This window comes from Cavia porcellus, unplaced genomic scaffold, assembly GCF_034190915.1.
Source record: "Cavia porcellus strain 051 isolate PalLab524CR breed Dunkin Hartley unplaced genomic scaffold, mCavPor4.1 scaffold_3, whole genome shotgun sequence".
NCBI classification, from domain to species: domain Eukaryota; kingdom Metazoa; phylum Chordata; class Mammalia; order Rodentia; family Caviidae; genus Cavia; species Cavia porcellus.
In genome coordinates this window covers 39025440-39044777 of record NW_026947486.1, presented here as the reverse complement: position 1 = coordinate 39044777, position 19338 = coordinate 39025440, and the positions used below count along the sequence as shown (strand labels likewise).

Here is a 19338-nt window from a genome sequence, read left to right as displayed (position 1 = left end):
ATTGGACAATGTCTTATTCTATCTTCCATTTTATTGATTCTTTCCCTACCCTTGCTATTCTGCTATTGAACCAATCTATTGAGTTCATTATTTCAAGTATTATATTTTCTAGTTTCAAATTTTCTTTTTTTAAATTTTTTTTTTTGGTCTTTTTCGTTTTTATCGGTACCAGGAATCGAACTCACAACTGCCTACTTACAAGGCAGGCGCTTATGCCGCTGAGCTAAATCCCCAGCCCCTAAATTTTCTTTTTGATTTTTCCTTATTTGTTCCATTTATTTGCCAAGACTTACTTTTTAAAAATTTATTTCACACATGCTCATAATTTCTCATTGAAGTATTCTTATGATGGATTCTTTATATGCTTTCTCAGATACTTCCAACATCTCTGTCATCTCTATGTTTTCTTGTTGACTTTTTTTCCCTCATTCAAATTGAAAGTTTGCTAGTCTTGGTATGATGAATGATTTTCTTTTGTATTATAAACATGTAGATATGATATTGTGAAACTCTAGATCTTATTTCAATCTTCTGTTTTAGCAGTCTTCCTCTGATACTATGCTGGCAGGGTAAGGTACCACTACCCCATTGTCTCAAGGTGGAAGTAAAAGTCTGAGTTTCTATTATTAAAGATTTTTTAAATTTTAGCAGATTGCCAGGTGGAGCAGAAAAATGACAAACTGTTCTTTTACTTCCAAAAGTTTATTTTAGGTTTATATGTGTTTCAATAATATTTTTGTTAATGATGAGTTTTTCAGGGGTCCCTCAGAATGATAAAGCATATACCATAACTCAAAATATGCTCAGCAACAAAAACACACACTCTGAATCATCACTCAAAGATAAATATTGGAGTACCACTGAAATGTCTGTATTTAAATCTAGGTTTCTGAAAACATTAAAGATAAAAAAATCCAGATTCCCTACTCAGCCTCCTTTGATACCCTTGGACGGGGGAGAAGCCATACCTTATTACTGCTGAGGAGCAGAAATTCAGGCTCCCCACTAGACTTCCACTAATACTGCCTTGGCTAAGAATGGAAGTAGCACCTTTTTACTGCTCCCATGTGGCCTCTTCTGACTCAGAAGATCCCCTCCCTATCAAGCAGGGATGGAAAGTCCTGGATTTGCAGTCTGCTTGCTTTGATACAATCCATGTCAAGTAAAAGGGGAACCTAGTTACTACTAGAATAATTTACTATTTTAATTTTTTATTTATTCAACAAATATCCACTTGATGTTAATGTTTTATAGGAACTATTCTAGACACTAATGATACAGAATTAAATATGATGGAAAAAGGCCTGGCCCATCATACAGTTTGTGTTGTAATGTGACAGAGATTACAATAAGCAAATAAATATTTAGCTTGATTATTGATGAAATCAGGGATATTATTTTGAACAAGGTTGTTAAGAAAGGTTTCACTGAAGGGGCCACAATTGGGAATAGAGCTTATTAAAGTGCGTGAAGGAGTTTACAAAATTTTAAGTGAAAAACATTCTAGATGAAGGGAACAGTAGGATCAAATAACATAAGGCAGAAATTTATTGTATGTAATGTATGTGTTTTAATACATATTGTAAAGAAAAATAACTATCACATCAAACTCTTAGATTTCACTGATATTATTGCTTAAGAAGAAGCTCAGTTTTTTTCCCCAAAAAGGAGTCCCTATAAAAGGTTTCCAGGAACTGAAAATACAGCTCAATGACATAGCACTTATTAGCATGTATAAGTCCCTGGGCTTGATCCCCAACACTACCCCTCCAAAAAGATTTCCACAAAATTATTACGTGAGTATGATAAGACTTTTGACAGTATTGAAGTTTCACAAACCAGTCTCTCTCTGAAGTGAGTATTATTGGTCCAGTTCATAGATGAAGGAATGGGAATGGGGCCAGGAATTTAGCTCAGTGGCACAAGCACCTGCCTTGCAACCACATGGTCATGAGTTCAATCCCTGGCACCAAAAAAAAAAAAATAGATGAGGGAACTTTATTTTATTTTGGGGGGTTAGCAGGAGTTGAACTCAGGACCTCACACTTCCGAGGCATGTACTGTGCCACTAAACTATATCCACAGCCCCTAAATGAGGGAACTTTAGCTTAAGGAAGTTAATTAAGGAAGTCACACAGCAAATAAGAGAGGGAAATGGGATTCTCCATGACAAGCTGAGGATTATGCTCAAAGCTTAGAAGAAGAAATAATTTTCCTTCTGCCTGGTGAAGCTGCTGATTGTTGCATACAATAAACAAGAAACGTGGAAGAGCAGTTGGAGGGCTTTATATAAAGCACTTTTGTTTGTTATTTGTTTGCCCAGAATACATGGCTAAAGCAACTGTATTGCTCATTCCCTCCAGCTTTTACTACTAAAATGATCATGAGGCAAAAGGAAGATTGGAAATTATTAGAGAAAATAAAGTATAAAGTATATCACTCAGGGTTCTGGAATGTTTAACTATTGACAACTTTCTCAATCTACCCAGAAGACTTTTAACCAACTGAGATTCAGATACTATGTTGAGCATAACTGCCAAATCCAGAAGCACTGAGGGTCATTTGATGGCAGAATAAGCAGGCCTCACGGCCCAGGGGCAGCTACTGTAGGATTCTTACCACAGAGTTCCACAGGAAGCTCTGTAGACATCCCATCCCACAGGCTCTTCTGCCATACCTGAGCAAGGACATCCCCAAGCCATGGTCAGACCACCAAGAAGCCCCCAGTCTTTTGAGAAAAAGGAAGCATCTTTATAGGCTCCTGGTTTACTCACATCCTTTTGCTTCTTTGCAGCTCCAAGCATATTTAAGAGGGAGATTTCATAAAGATTTCTAAATTGAGTTAGAATTTCAAGTCTATTGTGACATGCAAATTAGTCTGGCTTGCCCGTTGGCAGCAATGCAGCTGAAGTGCCCAGAGATGGGCCATAAAATGAAAACATCAAAGTGATTAAATGTGCCCAAAGAGCATAATTGAGTGCATGAATAAAAGAAAATAAAACAAATTGATTTTCTCCAGTGCCAGAAAAACAGAATAATTGAGAACAAAATAATAGACTTTGAAGTAATCAAAGTGAGGAATGCACCATAGTGACATAGAAACAGCCAGTTGTGGGAGCGATTTATGGTGTTTCTGTTATCATTTTTACAACTTTAATTTCATTAGCTAATAAATACAAATCAATTGAAAAATCATTCAACCAGAGAGGAGACCGTCCCGAGCCAAGATTTTTATTTACATCTCTAAGACAAGCTGAGGTGTTATTCCTTAATCTACTTTCATAGGTTCACATTCCCTGTGAGCCATCGATAAACTAGTTCTGAGAGGCTTTTGCTCTGAAAGTGGTAATTTTCTTCCAGTTAACCTTGCACTTATAGACTGAACTTTCAAAAGGGACACTTTTATACTCCACCAAGATTTCTAACACAGAAGTGTCAAAGTGCAAGCATTTTGGTTTACAAAACCAAAAGATGATATTTTTATGGCACTGACCAGCACCATGGTCTTAACCGGTGAAGCCCTTCTGGTTTCATTTGGAAGTAGTAACATCTATGGCAGCAACCACAGCACTTCTCCCCTTCTCACAGTACTACTGGGCATCTATGGCTCACTGCTTCCATCACTTCACACATGCAAACACATATGTCTACATTCCTGTGGACACACACACACACACACACACACACACACACACATATACAAAGTGGTACTAAAGTCTAATCCAAATCCTGGAGGGCCCAGGAAGAGTAGACACCCTTTTGGTTTCCAGCCTGGTGCATGACTATAGTACTGGGGAAAATGAGGGAAGTGTTTCATCTCGTATCTATCCAAATGTTCCTCAAAGTCCCATGTGCTCATAGGTGGGGCTTTTGAGAGTGACCAGAACATGGGTGTGTGATACTGGATTGGTCCACTGATTGGTTTAGCATAGTTCTGAGTGTAGGTGATGGATTTAGTGAAGAGGGAAGATCCACCATGGTTATGAATGGCAACAATCAATAGGCTGCTGCTTCCTGCATGTGAGTGCCATGAAATGTTTCTCTGCCATGCCACCTTGCCTTAGAGCGAGCTGACTATGAGCTGAAACCTCTATGTTTTACTTATTTTTCTCATTGCTGAAACAAAGTATCTAACACCCCACAAGTTAAGGGAGGAAATGGTTCTTTAGCTCACAGTCTGTAGAGATTTCAGTCCACAATCAGCCGGCTCAGGCAGGTGGGATGGCAGACAAGCATAGCTGAAGAGAAACAGCGCACAGTAGGCAGAAGGTAGCAGAGCAAGCAACGAATAAGCACACCCCTTTCTACCCCTTTCATATTTTCCAGGATACTTAGGGCAGGTGGCACTCTACCCTTAATCTTAGTCCCCTTGATCCTAGTGTCACACACTCTAGATTCACCCATCTCTGAAAAAGCCCCACCTGTGACTGCATGAGGCTTTAGGGAGACATCTACACACAAGTTGTAATATTTTACAAACTTTATAGTTTGTAATAAACCTTTCCTCCTTTAACTTTGAATGTTGGGCATTTGGTCTGAGCAATGAGAAGGCAACTAAGACAAGAGGAGAGTTAGAATGGGGCAGACATCTCATGTTAACTGTGATAATAGAGCACTGGCAATACCAAGCTATGCTGGAACCAGGTGCTGAAAAATTACAGAGCAAATATGAGATTGCTGGAAAACTATATTTATGGCTTCTTCAAGAAAAGAATCCCTCCACACCATTCCTCAGCTGTTCCCTTCAAGATCCATGCTCAGGGCTGATGTGATCTGAATTGTGAGTTTCCCTTTCACAGGCCTTTGGGCTACTCCTCCAGATATTCATGACATATCCTACCTTCAGGGATTCACAGTTAGCAGGCATGTCTTTGGCTCCAGTAAAGGTCTTTGAGACCACTCGGACTGTAAACTTGGTTGTGCAGAAGGAGTTGGCAGTGCTGAGACTGGCACTACTTGCTGGCTCAATCAGCATGGTTAGTAGATTGTGCCTTCCAGGCAATTTGTCCTGGAGAATTTTTCTTCCAGAAAGCACCTAGGTGCTGAAGGGAGTCTCTTTGACATTCTGATGACCTCGAAGGCCCAATCATGATGTGCCTTGAGGTAAAATAGGGGATGGATACATTTTGCCCTTTTGAACAAAAGAGCAAAAGCTTGTATTCGGTTCAAGCCAAAAATCCCAACTTCCATTTCCCACTGGTATTTGGGTGGAGCAAATGGCTTTCAAAACTCTGAAGCATTATACAGATGTAAGGCTGTATTATTTTTCCTGCCACTGCTATTCCCATTATCCTGGATTTCCCAGCCCAGAATTTTTATCTGAAAAAGAACTGTAGAGAAGGTACTTTGAGCAAAGAATCTGGGAATGGTGACTCCAAAACCACCTGGAAAGCATCACCCAGCCCAGCAGATAGACAACTGCTGAGAGGCCTGGCTCCACAAGCTGTGTAACAGGCATGCAGCCCACTCCTGTGATGTCACCTCTGCTTTGTGCCCATCCCTTCACATAGAGCCAACAGATTTAGGCACAGAAGGGGGAAAAAAATGAATCATAGGCTATTTTAGAAATTGCTTCAATTCTGTTTGAGCCTGCAGTAGTCCCTTGCAAGCTGAGACCAGGGCACCCTCACCATCAGGGTAATATCCTTTAAGTGTTGATATCCTGTAAATGCCAGAAGCCTGGTGGGACTAATCCACAAGCGTAGAATCTAATTCAGGCCAGAGGCAGACAAGCGGTAATTGGTTGTTCTATGTAATTGTCACTCAAAGGCTTTTTGATGACAAGAAGGATCCACATTCCAAGGCAAGCAATGCAGCTGACAATTAAGAGCTAAAAATTAAATCAGCCATCCACATCAGCACATGGCCAGAACTTCATAGAAATCCTTCTTACTGCCATTGGTCTGAGGTAGAAAAGAAAACCCTCAAACCTGGCCATGATGAAGGCAAAAACTGGAAAGCTTACTTTACCCTAGATTATGCTAGATCCCCTCCCCTCCCTACAGTTTCAGCCTTCTCTACCTTCATCCTGAATTCTGGCCATGAAAACTTTGTAGTTTCCTGTATCCTGCTACCGGAAACATTTTTTAAAAATATGAAACCCTTCACAAATTCGCATGTCATCCATGAGCAGGGACCACGCTAATCTCGGTATCATTCCAATTTTAATATATGTGCTGCCAAAATAAGCACATCTTCTGGGAACATTTTCCCCCTTTGCCCTTCAAGATGGCACCTGTTCTGTGAAGCCTTTCATCCTCTCACTCTTTTTCTGCCCTCAGCACACTGTACAAGTGGGTATTCCATCACCCTGTTGCTATGGATGATGATATATTTAACTCCAAATATGCCTCCCTCACTGGACTGAGAGCTCCTTGAAGGCAAGAACTATGTCTTGTTCTCTGTGGCCTCAGCACCCAGCACAGGGATTAGACCATGTGGACACTAGTAAAGGCTTATGCAGTGCCTGGACAGAGAAGTGGACCCTACTGAGCCAAGAAGGTGTGTGCCCACCACGTGAGATTATCAGATACTAGAAGTCTAGGCTCCAGCTACCCAAGAGCCATCTCTATAATGATTTTTCTAAAATGTACCCCATGTTCCTCTATAGAAGAGACAATATGAGATGGCACAAAGACATTTTTAATTTAAAAATTAAGTCATTTATTTTAATGTATGTTTTAAAATATAGCAAACATATAAAATATTTTTATTAGTATTTGTATTACTGCTTAGGGTCGATGAGGCCAAAATAGGATATTAAACTTTTTTAAATGAATGTATATTATAATCCCACCACTTGGGAGGCTAAGGCTGGAGAATCACCACAAGTCCAAGGTTACATAGTGAGTTCAAGTCCAGCCCAGACTATACAGTAAGATCCTGTCTCAAAAAAATGAATGAGGGGCCGGGGGTTTAGCTCAGCGGCATAAGCACCTGCCTTGCAAGCAGGCGGTCATGAGTTCGATCCCCGGTACCGATAAAAATGAAAAACACACACACAAAAAATGAATGGGTATACGTAGAAATATTTTAAGTGACTAATGATGCAGATATTAAATAGATATGACAGTATTCCTAAAAGGACACCTCATGTGATGGTAGCTGTAAAAGTATTTTTCACGGTCTTACATTCACTTTTCTGTTCTTTTCCGGTGCCATTCAGACTCCAGGGATTCTGGGTTCACTCTAACATGCCTCCAAACTGCTATGACTCCGTCTACTGAACTCATTTGCCACCTTCCCCGGTAACACTGATTCTCCATTTATTAGCATGTGTTCACTCACCTTCTAAGGTCCTTAAGAGCAATGAACAAGTGAGGATTGAACCCAGAAAGACTGACCTATATCCCTAACCCACTTTTAAAATTTTATCTTGAGAGAGGGTCTCACTAAATTGCTCACACTGGCTGCAAACTTGTGATCCTCCTGCCTCAGCCTCCCAAGTAGCTGGGATTACAGGTGTGCACCACTACACCTAAGAGCAATAACCAAGCTCTAGGTCTCTGTTGGTTGAATAGGAAAGTGTGTGTGTGATCAGTTACTCCATATGTAGCTCTACAGATGTTTGGTCTTTTGATGAATGAGTATTGAGCACCTGCTCCAGGCCAGGCACTGTTGAGGTTGTTCACAATGGAGTAATGAAAAAGATAGGCATACAGCTTGTACAGATAGACAGACAGTACACTAATAAAGAAACAGTATTTTTCAGCATGCTAGGTGCATTAATGAAGATAAAACAGGACCTAATGACAGAAAAGAAGTGACTTGGTCTGGCAATTCAGCCTGGGTAGTCACAAGGCCTCTCAGAGATTACTTGAGTTGAGACCTGAATAGATTGAAAACTCATGTCCATACAAGAAACTGATATGTATGACAGCTTTATTTATAATTTTCAAAACTTGGAAGCAGCTAAGATGACCTCCATCAGGCAAATGGATAAAATGTGGTACATCCAGACAGTTGGAATAGTATTCGCTGGTAGAAAGAAATGAACTATCAAACCACAAAAAACATGAAACAAACTTGAATGTATATTGCTAAGTAAAAGAAGGCACTCTGAAAAGGCTGCATACTGTATGACTCCAACAATATGACATTATAAAAAAGGCAAAACTACAAAAACAGTAAAAAACAAAAATAAGTGAATGCCAATCTTCTGGGGTAGGAAGGGAAGGGTGAATCAGTGGAGCTCAGGATTTTTAGGGCAAGAATACTATCCTGTACGATAGGTTACACTTTTTAAAATTTATAGAACTGTATAACACCAGCATGAACCCTAATATAAACTGTGGATTTTAGTTAATAATAATATATCAGTATTTATTCATCAGCTGTGACGGGTGTAACTTACTAATGCAAATGTTAATAATAAGAGCCATGGCCTACAGGAACAGGGGAAGGGAATAGGTAAGTGTTCTTTATACTTTTGCTCAGTTTTTCTGTAAAAGTAAAAATGCTCTAAAAATAATCTAGTCATTAAAGAAGGAACAGAGCATTTACCAGCACCTAGCAAAGTCCCTAGCACAGAGTAGACAAGGTTTGTTGAACAAATGGATAGACAAATGAGTTAATCAGTCGATAAATAAATAGAACACAATCCAGTACTCATTCTTAAACATCAGAGGTAGGATAATAATGTAATTAATTGATTGTCCAAACCAAGATATTTTAGAATGAAATGGAGTGCCACAGATGTAAATCAAGACCATTCCAGAAATAAGCAGAAATTTCAAGCCTGGGGACCATGAGCCACGTTGTACCTCCAAACTTGTTTTGTTTGGCCATTCATGTTGATGCTCCACACAGTTTTCTTATTTTCATTTTTTTTCAGTGCCAAGAATGGAACCCAGGTCCTCACACATGCCAGGCAAGCACTCTACCATAGAACTATATCCCCAGCCCTCCACACTATATATATTTTAAAATTTTTACTCATTTGCCCAAGTTTAATACTGTGGAAATGTTACATTAAAATGTAAATTTCTGACTTCTCTTGGAAAGTACAAAGCTCTGGTCACTCTCAGCCTGCATGGCTGCACTGTAGTGAGTGACTAAAGCTGAATACCAGCTGCCAGCTTTGCAAGCGTGTGCCTTCCAGTTTGCCTCACACTCCACCATTCCCCTTTATACATCTTAGGAAAGGCCAAGTGTGAGTTTCCATTTACCAACCCACTTACACTGTTTGGGTTTTGTTTTCTCTTGTAATAGCATTAAGCAAAAGGAAACTATTTTTATACTCATTGTGATTCAAAGTAGGAAAATGGAAAAAGCAGCAAGAGGAGTCCAGATGTCTTGCCTCAATCTGCTTTACTCGCATCCAGTATAATCTTGGTATCTCTATGCATTGAGGGTTTTTTTCTGGTCCATCTCCTCAGGATCCAGCCTGTGTTGGCCTTCAGAATTTTTGTCAGGCTGCTACCCATTGCTGGAAAACCTGGATACCAAGGAGAAATAATAGGCGGATTTAAACTTACATTTTTATGTAAAACGTAACATTGCTCATCAACAACTTTTGGTGGAAATTATTTCTGTCGATTTTCTTAATTATTTTCAAATGTAACTGGAGAGCAAGTCAAGGCAACAAAATACAATACCCACCTTTCCTCTCTGTGAACATGGGCCATTGGAATGTTATGACATTTTATTCACTAGTTCATTCACTCATTCCCAAGCTCTGACTGTGCTCCCGGATGGAGAGACCCTCACTTAAGTACAAGGATCCCCTGAAGTTGTCTTCCACAGAGAAGGCATGGGAGAAACACATGAACAGGGCATGTCTGGAGCTAAGGAGTTGCACTTCATTTATAGGCAGTCAGATGCTGCTAAGTTTTTGGACCAGAAGAGGGATATAATCACAGCTAGCAATTGTCAGGAGACAATTCCAAAAGCAGAAGCATCAGTCAGGTATCTGTTGGAATGGCCAGAGTAACAAGAGATACGACTTAAGGTGGAGACAGATTTGAAAGAACATGTTGAGATTAGGCTTGCAATTCATCAAACATGGAGAAACATGAATCAAAAGATAAAAAAATCAAAGATGATCCAAAAATTTTCTGTTTAATGGTTTAAAACACCAAAAATATGATCCAAAAAAGAAAGAAAATTGCTAGGGGCTGGGGATTTAGCTCAGCGGCATAAGAACCTGCCTTGCAAGCAGGCGGTCGTGAGTTCGATCCCTGGTACCGATTAAAAAAAAAAAAAGAAAGAAAGAAAATTGCTAAATTAACTTCTGCTTTGTAAATGAAAAAGAATTTATGTACTGAGATAAAATATTGGCAAATCATGTATCTGACAACAGATGTATATCTCAAACATATAAACTCTACAAATTCATCAGTAAAATATGTGGGCAAACACTGGGCTTGTATCTCAGTGTTAATGTATTTACCCAACATGTCTTAAGCCCTGAGTCTGATCTCCAGCACTGTAAAAAAATAAAAAGTGGGGTCAGGCATAGCGGTATATGCCTATAATCCTAACATTTCAGGAGGCTAAAGCAAGAGGATCACAAGTTTGAGCCCAGGGTAAGCAACTGAGTGACCCTGACTCAAAATTTTAAAAATAGAATAAATAGCTGGGGATACAGCTCAATGTGAAGGCCTTGGTTCAATTCCCAGTACCACCAAGAGGGGGAAAGGGGCAAAAGACAGAAGGAAGATATGGAGACAGCAAATAAGCACATGAAAAAATGTTCTACATTGTTAGTCATTAGGAGAAACAAGTTAAGATTACAATGTGATATAGCTATCCACCTGTCAGAATAGTCACATAAAACCAACAACAAATGTTGGCAGAGATATCAAGAAATTGGATCCTTCATATATTGCTAGTAGGAATGTAAAATGATGCAGCCACTCTGGAAGATAATTTGACAGCTTCTTATAAAACTGAAGACACAGCTGCCATGCAACCCAGCAGTTGCACCCCTGGGCATTTATCCTCCACAAAAATGAATAAATACAGTGTTCACACAAAAGTCTGTACATGAGTGTTCATAGCAGCTTTGTTCATAGCAGCCAAAAGCTGGAAACAGTTTACATTTATTTCAATGACCAAATGGTTGAACAGACTATGCTACATCCATGCCACAGACTACTGCTCTTCAATAAGAAACAACACACTTCAGACTAGATAGATCTTAAGGGCAATATGCTGAGTGAAAAACGCCAATCACAAAAGTTTATATACTATAGATTCTGTATATATAACATTCTCAAAGTGACACAATTTTAGAAATGGAAAACAATAATGCTTGTCAGGAATTGATGAGGACGAAAGATGGGAATGACTCTAAAAGGGTAGTGATAGGACAGTTCTGTATCTTGGCTTTGGTGGAGCGTATGCAGATCTACACTTGTGATCAAATTGCATAGAACTACACACCCATGAGTGCATGTAAAACTACTGAAATCTGAAAAAATCTGTGATATAACTATGTCAGTTTCCTCCTGGTTTTGATACTGAAAAATGATCATGTAGGATGCTAATATTTTGGGAAAACTGATGACAGCCACACAGGACCTCTTGGTACAATTTTTATGGCAATGATCTGTGAATCCATAAGTATTTAAAAATTAAAAGTTAAGTACAATAAAGGAATGAACTGTTGATACATGCAAAACATTGCATGAAATCCAGAGTCATTATGCTGAATGAAAGTAGCCAGTCTTAAAAGGTTACATACTGTTTGATTCCATTCGTATGACATTATCAAAAAAGGCCGTGCTACAGTGATGGGAAACAGATCTGTAGTTGACAGGTGGTAGTAAGGGTAGGATGATGTGATTGAAAAAGGACAACGCAAGAGAGTGTTGGTGGGTTATAAGAACTATTCTGCAATTTGAACCTATATTTGTGTTTTTAAAATCACAGGTATACACCTGCAAAAAAAAGCCAATTTTATTGTAGGTTAACTTAAAAATTAAAGTAACAGGTCTGAGAGTATAACTCAGTAGTAGAGCACTATTCTAATCTATGAATGAGGCCCTGGGTTCAATCCTCAGTACTACAAAAAGTAAAATAAAAATTTTCTAAAGATTAGATAGGCTTTTCTAAAGATTGGATTGGTTTGTTTCTGAATTGTTTCTTCTTTCTTTCATTCGCACATTGACTCAACCATTTATTGAGCACCTACTATATGAGAGGCACAGTACTAGATTTTGAAGATCAACCAAAAGTAATACAGTCCAGATCTCTGCCCTCATGGAACATTTTTCTTCCTTCAGAGTAGTGGTCAGTAGGGTTTGGAGTCCATGTTTCTTCTTAGAGCTGTGGGGAAAGCAGAACGTTGCCAAGGACCAAGTTAGTTTGTTGGCTACTCCCAGAGCCCAATCCTGTAGGACTGCAAATGATCACTTTTCTGAAAATGATCTTAAGCCTGAGGGCAGGGGAAGGCCTTTTTTCCATACTTCACAGGTTCTCACAAGGGAGACTGCTAACTGGGGGAAGGAGGAGAAAGAAAGGTTACTGTGGAAGGAGATTTGACGTAGTTAACTCTGAAGTCTGAAAAACGTTATCTAAATGCCTCTGTGTGTGTGTGTGTGTGTGTGTGTGTGTGTGTGTGTGTGTGTGTGTGTGTTGGAAGAAGGGCTGAAAGTGGCCATTTTTTTAAACTCATGACTGTGGATTAATGATAGAGCTAGGCTCAGCTAAATGGTTCCTCTGGTTTGGATTGGATCTGCCCAGCATCAGAAGTCATCTAGCTCTCAAAAATGCCAATCACAAAAGTTTATAGACTGTCTGACATATAGTCTATGTACTTAATGATATGAGCCTCCCTCATAGGTCTGGTAGTTGGCTGGTGGTTACTGCAGTGACAGGAATAGTTGGGCTCTTTTTCTTTCATCTCCAGCAGGCCAGCCTGTACGGGTTCACACGGTGGGATCACAGGGTTCTCAAAAGCAGGAAGAGAACCAGTCACAAATCCAAGTGCTCTTTTTCTTCTTCACAGCTTTATCAAAGTATATATATCACCTGAAATTGAAATTTGTTTCTCTTCTCTTTGCAGGGAATATGAAACATGTGATCTAGCTGACAAAAAAAGATCAGGTTTCCAGAGCTGACCAGCAGTGCCTGTAATGAAGACAGCGTGTTTATGCGAGCAGTTTGTGGAATTTGTGACTGTAGGGGAAATTTGGACAAAATTACTTCCTGAAAATTTCCAAGGGGCACCAAGTAGCAGCTGGCCTCCTGGGTTAAGGAGGCAAGAATCTCAAAGTCCTCAACGAAGCATAGGAGAAGAGGGAGATATCCAAAATTTAAAGTTTTTATTTTTAAAAACACACAAATACAGTTTTTAATCTTTCAAAATTATTTTTAAGCATATTTGGCTGGGAGGCATTTTTACTTTCTTAAACAAGACAGGTCAAAAGCTGGAGGAGAGCATGGAGCTCTGGATACCAGAAGGTTTGGGCCTAAGGGCTATCCAGGTGGAGCCCTGGGGAATGGGCACCAATCAGAAAGCTGGGAAGTGGGGGGAAGTTTAATGGTGTTGTTTTAGGACTATGTATTTTGATTTTTAATAAAATCTTTGAAAACCTACCTCTTTGTCCCATTGGCCTCACTGTTAACTGCCACTGATAGCATACACAGTTCTAAACTTTTCCTATCATAGAACTTATCAAAAACAAACCTGCTGCTTCTGTGCTCCCAGGCCCAGCCTGGGAGACTCCCCTTGAATGCTGGACCCCAAAGGGAAACTAGCATGTCTCCACCCCAGGTCTTGTGAACAGTAGGCAAGCTCTGTCCTGTGCTAGAGTCCATCCATAGAAGTTTGGGGAACTCTGATGCCAGAACCACTGAAAATGTCATGCTGGCACCCTGGACAGGAACTACCCCTGCTTGGGAAAGATTTAGGGATGGGAAGGACAGGGCACATCATATCTTTCTAAACAAGTGTAAAAAGCACGTGATAAAAAGGGATAGTCTGTAGCACATTGGCATGACCATAACCTCCTGTTGGGGGGGGAGGGTGTGACAAAATGGAGGTGGAGAATAATGAGAGAGAAGAAGGAGACCAAGGGACAACCACAAGTCATGATTTTAGAATTCAATTTACTAAATATTTATGAAGCTCTCTCAACTACTGGGATGGACCAGGAAAGGAGACAAGGATACAGCCCCATCCTAGCCATTTTGGAATTATCAGACAAGGCAAGGGAGAAGGAAAAGAAATGGATCCCAGCTTATTTCAAACTCTTTCCAAAACTCTCTAAGCTGGGGAGCAGTGGAGAGGGAGCAACTCGCCTTGATCTAGAGGTCCCTGAAGCATTTTTAAGGAGGTGATATTTAAGCCAGGCCCTAGAGGGTGAGCTGTATTTCTCCAGGATCCTCAGAAGGGGAAGGGCATTCCACAGAAGGGTGTGGGAAAAGCCTTGAATGTGTCCTGGAATGGGAATAGCCAAGCTTTTATTAAACTGGGTAGGGCACCTATTGGGCTAGGAATACCAGTTACTTCAAATGCCCACTATTCTAATTATACACTGTCAGCCTCAAGGGAAGTTGACTTACCCCTCTTCCAAAGGGGGATTTTTAAAGAAGAGTGGGGAGGTGTTGGGAAAAGGTCAGGGAAGCTACAAGCAGGAGCTCTTAAATTTCCAGTCTACTGGAGACCACTCACCCAAGTCTGCCCCCTCAAAGGCTTGCCTAGCCCAGTTTCAGCTGTCTTATCTCAGTCTTCTGGAGGGAAACCACCGCCCCCAGAGTGGTCACTAAAATCCCTGTGAAGATCTCCACCCTGAGAGGCAGACACCTGGTAAATAACAGTGACTAGCTGGTGCCCCCTTGTTCTCAGTAGAAATGGATCTGGGCAAGGATATGCCACACAGTGAAAAAAAAGTGACAGAAGATGCCAGGGTGCTGGGGGAGCTCTTTGCTTCAGGGTACCTGATTTGCCTTGGGGCACCTGATTTGCCTTCTCCTGACTAGGCCAGAGCTGCCTATCTGAGCCTGTGCTCTGGCCTGAGCTCTTGCCCAAGAACCAGTAAGCTGTTGACAAGATTTCCTGCTATTTCTCAGAGAGGGAGTCACTTCGTGGCCTTTAGGATTCCTTTGCATTTCATTCTTGTAGAAAATACGAGGCTGCAGGTGTAGCTTAGTGGTAGAGCATCTGCACTGTAGGCATGGAGGTCTGGGATCAGTTTCCAGCACTGCCAAAAAACAAAAGGAAAGAAACAACTAGCCAAAAGAAATCCCATATCAATAAAGTGAAGAGCCACTTTAAGTACTTAAAAATAAAATTTAAATACCTCAAAGGTAAGCATAGCATCTATAAAACCAGAAAGACAGATTAAGATTTGCTCTGCTCCAAATTATTGTAAATGTGTAGGGGAATAAAGTAATGACTGAAAAGAAATATATCAAAATATTAACTGGGGTAAACTTTTGTGGAGGAGGAAAATATGTTTTCTTTTTCTGCTATTTTTCAATATTTTCCAATATTTCTCTGGTAAACACGTTTTACTTTTATACCAGAACAAAGGACAAGGTGTACAGCTCAGTGGTACAGCACTTGCCTATCTTCTGAGGCCCTGTGTTTATTCTCAGCACCACAAAAAAATAAAATAGATTAAGTAACAAAGTAATAAACTTTTTTTAAAAATTGGTTTGCAGATCTTTACAGAACAAAGTCATTTCAGGACACCCATGGAGGAAGATTTTGTCCAGGCCCTAGGGCTGTTCTAATTGCCCTGGGAACTCTGAGCCCTGGTCAGCTTGAAGTCCTTATGATTTACAAATCACTGATCTGGACACCTCACTAAACTGGTGATGGCTTTTTGGACGAATTGGCTTGAGAGCAAGGCAAGTTTGACTGGACCACAAGCCTGCCTTACCCTCAGGAAACAGCCGCCTATCCACCCACTCACACCCACCCCTTGTGACTGCAAAGCACCAGCCCCATGACTTAAATACAATGGCAAGACAAACAGTGAGGTATGCCTCATCTTACAGATCATTTTCAGTCATACCGTATCACTAGCTACTGGAAAGGCATTGTACTATCGCCCCGTATTTAGAGATGAAGAAACAGAGATCACAAACTCTCAGTTGTGAGTGGCAAAGCCAGGAAGCAAAAGTATCCAGAACGTTGAGTCCCCTTACTTTTTCCACTACCCCACACCAGTGCCCCTTTTATTTTTAAATTGTGAATTTGAAGTAAACAACTCTCTTATTGCTTCCAAAGTCTAAGTGGTACCAAGCCACATGCTGCTTCTAGGCCTTCAACCTATACTGACGACACTAATTAACTGTGCTTTTCAGCAAGTTGTTTGGCTTTCCTGGGTCTGTTTCCTTGCATATAAAATAGAGCAAAAATTTCTACACCTCATGGGCTACTGTAAATGACTGATGACTTACCGAAGATATAAACAGTTTAAAGAATTTCAAGTCTTGTGCACAGCAGAGCCTGCCATGAAAAGGGGCCAGGAAAGTCTTATCTCCAAGAGGCACTGAGCACTTCCAGGAGGCCTGCAGGCCTCCCCCATCTCTGAGGCACTTGCACATTACACTGCTCTACACTTGAGGGCTAAGAAAATATCCATCTTAAAAAGAATATGTGCATTAGATATGCATGTATTTGCATAAAACATCTTTGGAAAAATACAGGTGAGAAACTAGGACACTTCTGTTGCCTCCAGTCAGGAGAAGCAGGTGGCAAGTGGCGGGGGAGTCAAGGAGACTTGCACTTTGTGCTTTTCTGTACTTTTGATTTTTGAACCATGTGAATGTATTACCTGGTCCCTAAAAAAGTAAATAAGTTTAAAAAAATTAAAGCCAATGGAAAAGTCCAAAGCCAATTTACCTTTAGGAAGGGTGAATCTGCCTCTGCTACATTCACTGTGAGCTATTGCAGAGTGTTTTCAATTCTGTATTTAAGACTCTAAGGCAGAAAGGCTTCTTTATTAGAAATCAGATGTCATAGTCCAACAAAAAAAAGGAAGAAGAAACAAAAGCAGAAAGAAAATAAAAAGAGGGTGGGGGGTAGCTCAGTGGTAGAGTGCATACCCAGCATGCATAAGGCCCTGAGTTCAATCCCCACTACAAGAAAGAAAGAAAGAAGGAAAGAAAGAAAGAAAGAAAGAAAGAAAGAAAGAAAAGAGAGAGAGAGAGAGAGAGAGAAAGAAAGAAAGAAAGAAAGAAAGAAAGAAAGAAAGAAAGAAAACATCCATCTAGATCATGTTGGTTTTGACATTTCTAAACCCCTGCCAAAAGTTCCTAAAACAGTCCTTCCTCCTCCTCCACTTGCTCTTCCTCCCCTTCTTGCTCTTCCTCCCCCTCTTGCTCTTTCTCCTCCTCTCCTTTCTCTTTTTTTCCTCTTCTTCACCTTCTCCCTTCCTCTTCCTCTTCTCTACCTCCTCCTTCTCCTCTTGTGTTTTTCTTCTTCATTTCTGCCTCTTCCTCTTCCTTCTTTTTTAACCCAAAACCTTCACATGGAACTACATCCCCAGTTGTTGCTTGAGACAGGGTCTTGAACTTGCAGTCCTCCTCCCTCAGCTTCCCAAAGTGGTGGGGTTACAAGAAATTTGCCAAGGGCAAGTACCCCCACATCCTGCTCAGTACTGAGCCAACACTAACCAATAGAGCCTTGGCATGCAAAATACACACTTCCACTCACACTACCTGGGCTTAAATCCTCTCTCTATCACTTGCTGTCTCTGAGTTTTAATCTTCTCATCTGTCAAATGGGGATACTACCTGGGCCTGCATCATGGAGTGGTTGCAAGGGGCCACAGAGACGATAAAGAAAAGCACACAGTGGAAGGCATGTAGCCATCAGTGTAGGTGCTATTCCTGCCCTTCATATGAGCCCCCCTCTGGATAGGCAAGCATCTTGAGCTTCTAAGCTTCAAGAATTAGAGAAACAGGAGGAAAATATGTGTGGTTGTACATTTGTTCTTTTTCTGAAGCAAGGGACCAGATACTCAATACTTGAAGGAGGTTTGTAATGCACATCCCAAGGAGGAATCCCAGCAAGTTAAAAAAAGATAAACTCCAGGTTCAGAGGAAAGGATAGATGTAAAAACAAAGCCTTGTATACCAGGGGCTCTTTCCCTCAGGCCTGTGCACTTGCTGGGGCTCCTGCTTGGGATGTGCAGGTCTTCCTCAGGCTGGCTCCTTCTTGCGCAGTTCTTAGCCTGAAGGTCACCGCCTCAAGCAAATACCTTAGCCAGCCACCCTTCTTTGTCTATTCCAAAATACCATTTATCATTATCTGACTTGTTTATTATTTATATTCACCTTCACACCCCGTAGGAACTTCCCCTGCTGTATCTCAGTGCCTGGCATAGTACCACACATCTACGGAATTATGAAACTGTGCAATGAAACAAAGCAATGCCTTGCATTTTGGGTGTTATGGGACACAGAGGAGGGATGAGCAATTGCAAAGGCTCTAAGCAGGCAGTAACACTGAGCTGAGTCTCAGGGCAGGCGTGGAGGGAGGGAAGGAGAGGGAGAGAGAAGGTATTCTAGGCAAAGGGACCGCAATAAATGAAGGCTGGAAGGTACAGGAAACAGGGAAACTACAAGCACTTCTGTGTTGCTAGAACACAGAATATTGTATAACAACTGAGCAAACAAACTGCAAAAAAATTTTTTTAAGTTAACTGCATTCCTGTACACAAACAACAAACTCACTGAGAGAAATTAGGGAAACCCCACGTTTCACAATAACATAAAAAATGAAATACTTAGGAATCAACTAACAAAGTAAGTAAAAGAATTTAAACATTGAAAATTACAAGCTGGGCAAGGTGGTGCATGCCTACAGGATTACAATCCAGCACTCAGGAGGCTAAGCAGGATGATTTCTGAGTGTCTGAGACCAGCCTGGGCTACAAAGTGAGCTTAAGGCCCGTCTGAACTGCTTAGTGAGACCCTGTCTCAAAAAGACAAGAAAGAAAGAAAGAAAGAAAGAAAGAAAGAAAGAAAGAAAGAAAGAAAGAAAAAACAAAAAAGAAAATTACAGTACTCTGAAAAAAGAAATTGAAGAGGAATTCAAAAAATAGAAAGAAGTCCCTTGTTCATAGATAGGAAGAGCCAACATTGTGAAAATGGCCACACTCCTAAAACTTATAGAGACTTAATGCAATCTCTATCAAAATACCATTAGCAGACCTCACAGATCTAAAGAAACCATTTCTAAAATTCATATGGAACCATAAGAAACCTAGGATATCAAAGGCAATCCTGGATAACAAAGGCAAGGCAGGAGGCATTACAACTCCAGAGTTCATATTATACTACAAAGCTGCTATAATAAAATCAACATGATATGGGCAAAAAACAGACCTAAGTATCAGTGGAACAGAACACAAGATACAGGCATAACTAAAAACA

General features: G+C 40.5%; 1 protein-coding gene and 1 non-coding gene across 3 annotated transcripts in view; one reads left to right on the top strand and one right to left on the bottom strand.

Annotated features, from left to right (window-relative positions):
• The window catches only part of Hdac8 (histone deacetylase 8), a 265800-nt gene extending 252258 nt beyond the window's left edge, over nucleotides 1-13542 (top strand). For both annotated transcript variants that reach the window (XM_063246092.1, XM_003471063.5), the window contains one exon: nucleotides 13010-13542. In XM_063246092.1, the coding sequence (XP_063102162.1) occupies nucleotides 13010-13032 (23 nt within the window). In that variant the 3' untranslated portion in view covers nucleotides 13033-13542. The remainder of the gene's footprint in view (nucleotides 1-13009) is intronic.
• Nucleotides 6089-6192, bottom strand: LOC111757155 (U6 spliceosomal RNA). The gene has a single exon (XR_002791524.2). It is a non-coding gene; the product is annotated as a U6 spliceosomal RNA (small nuclear RNA).
• Nucleotides 13543-19338: the final 5796 nt, after the last annotated feature.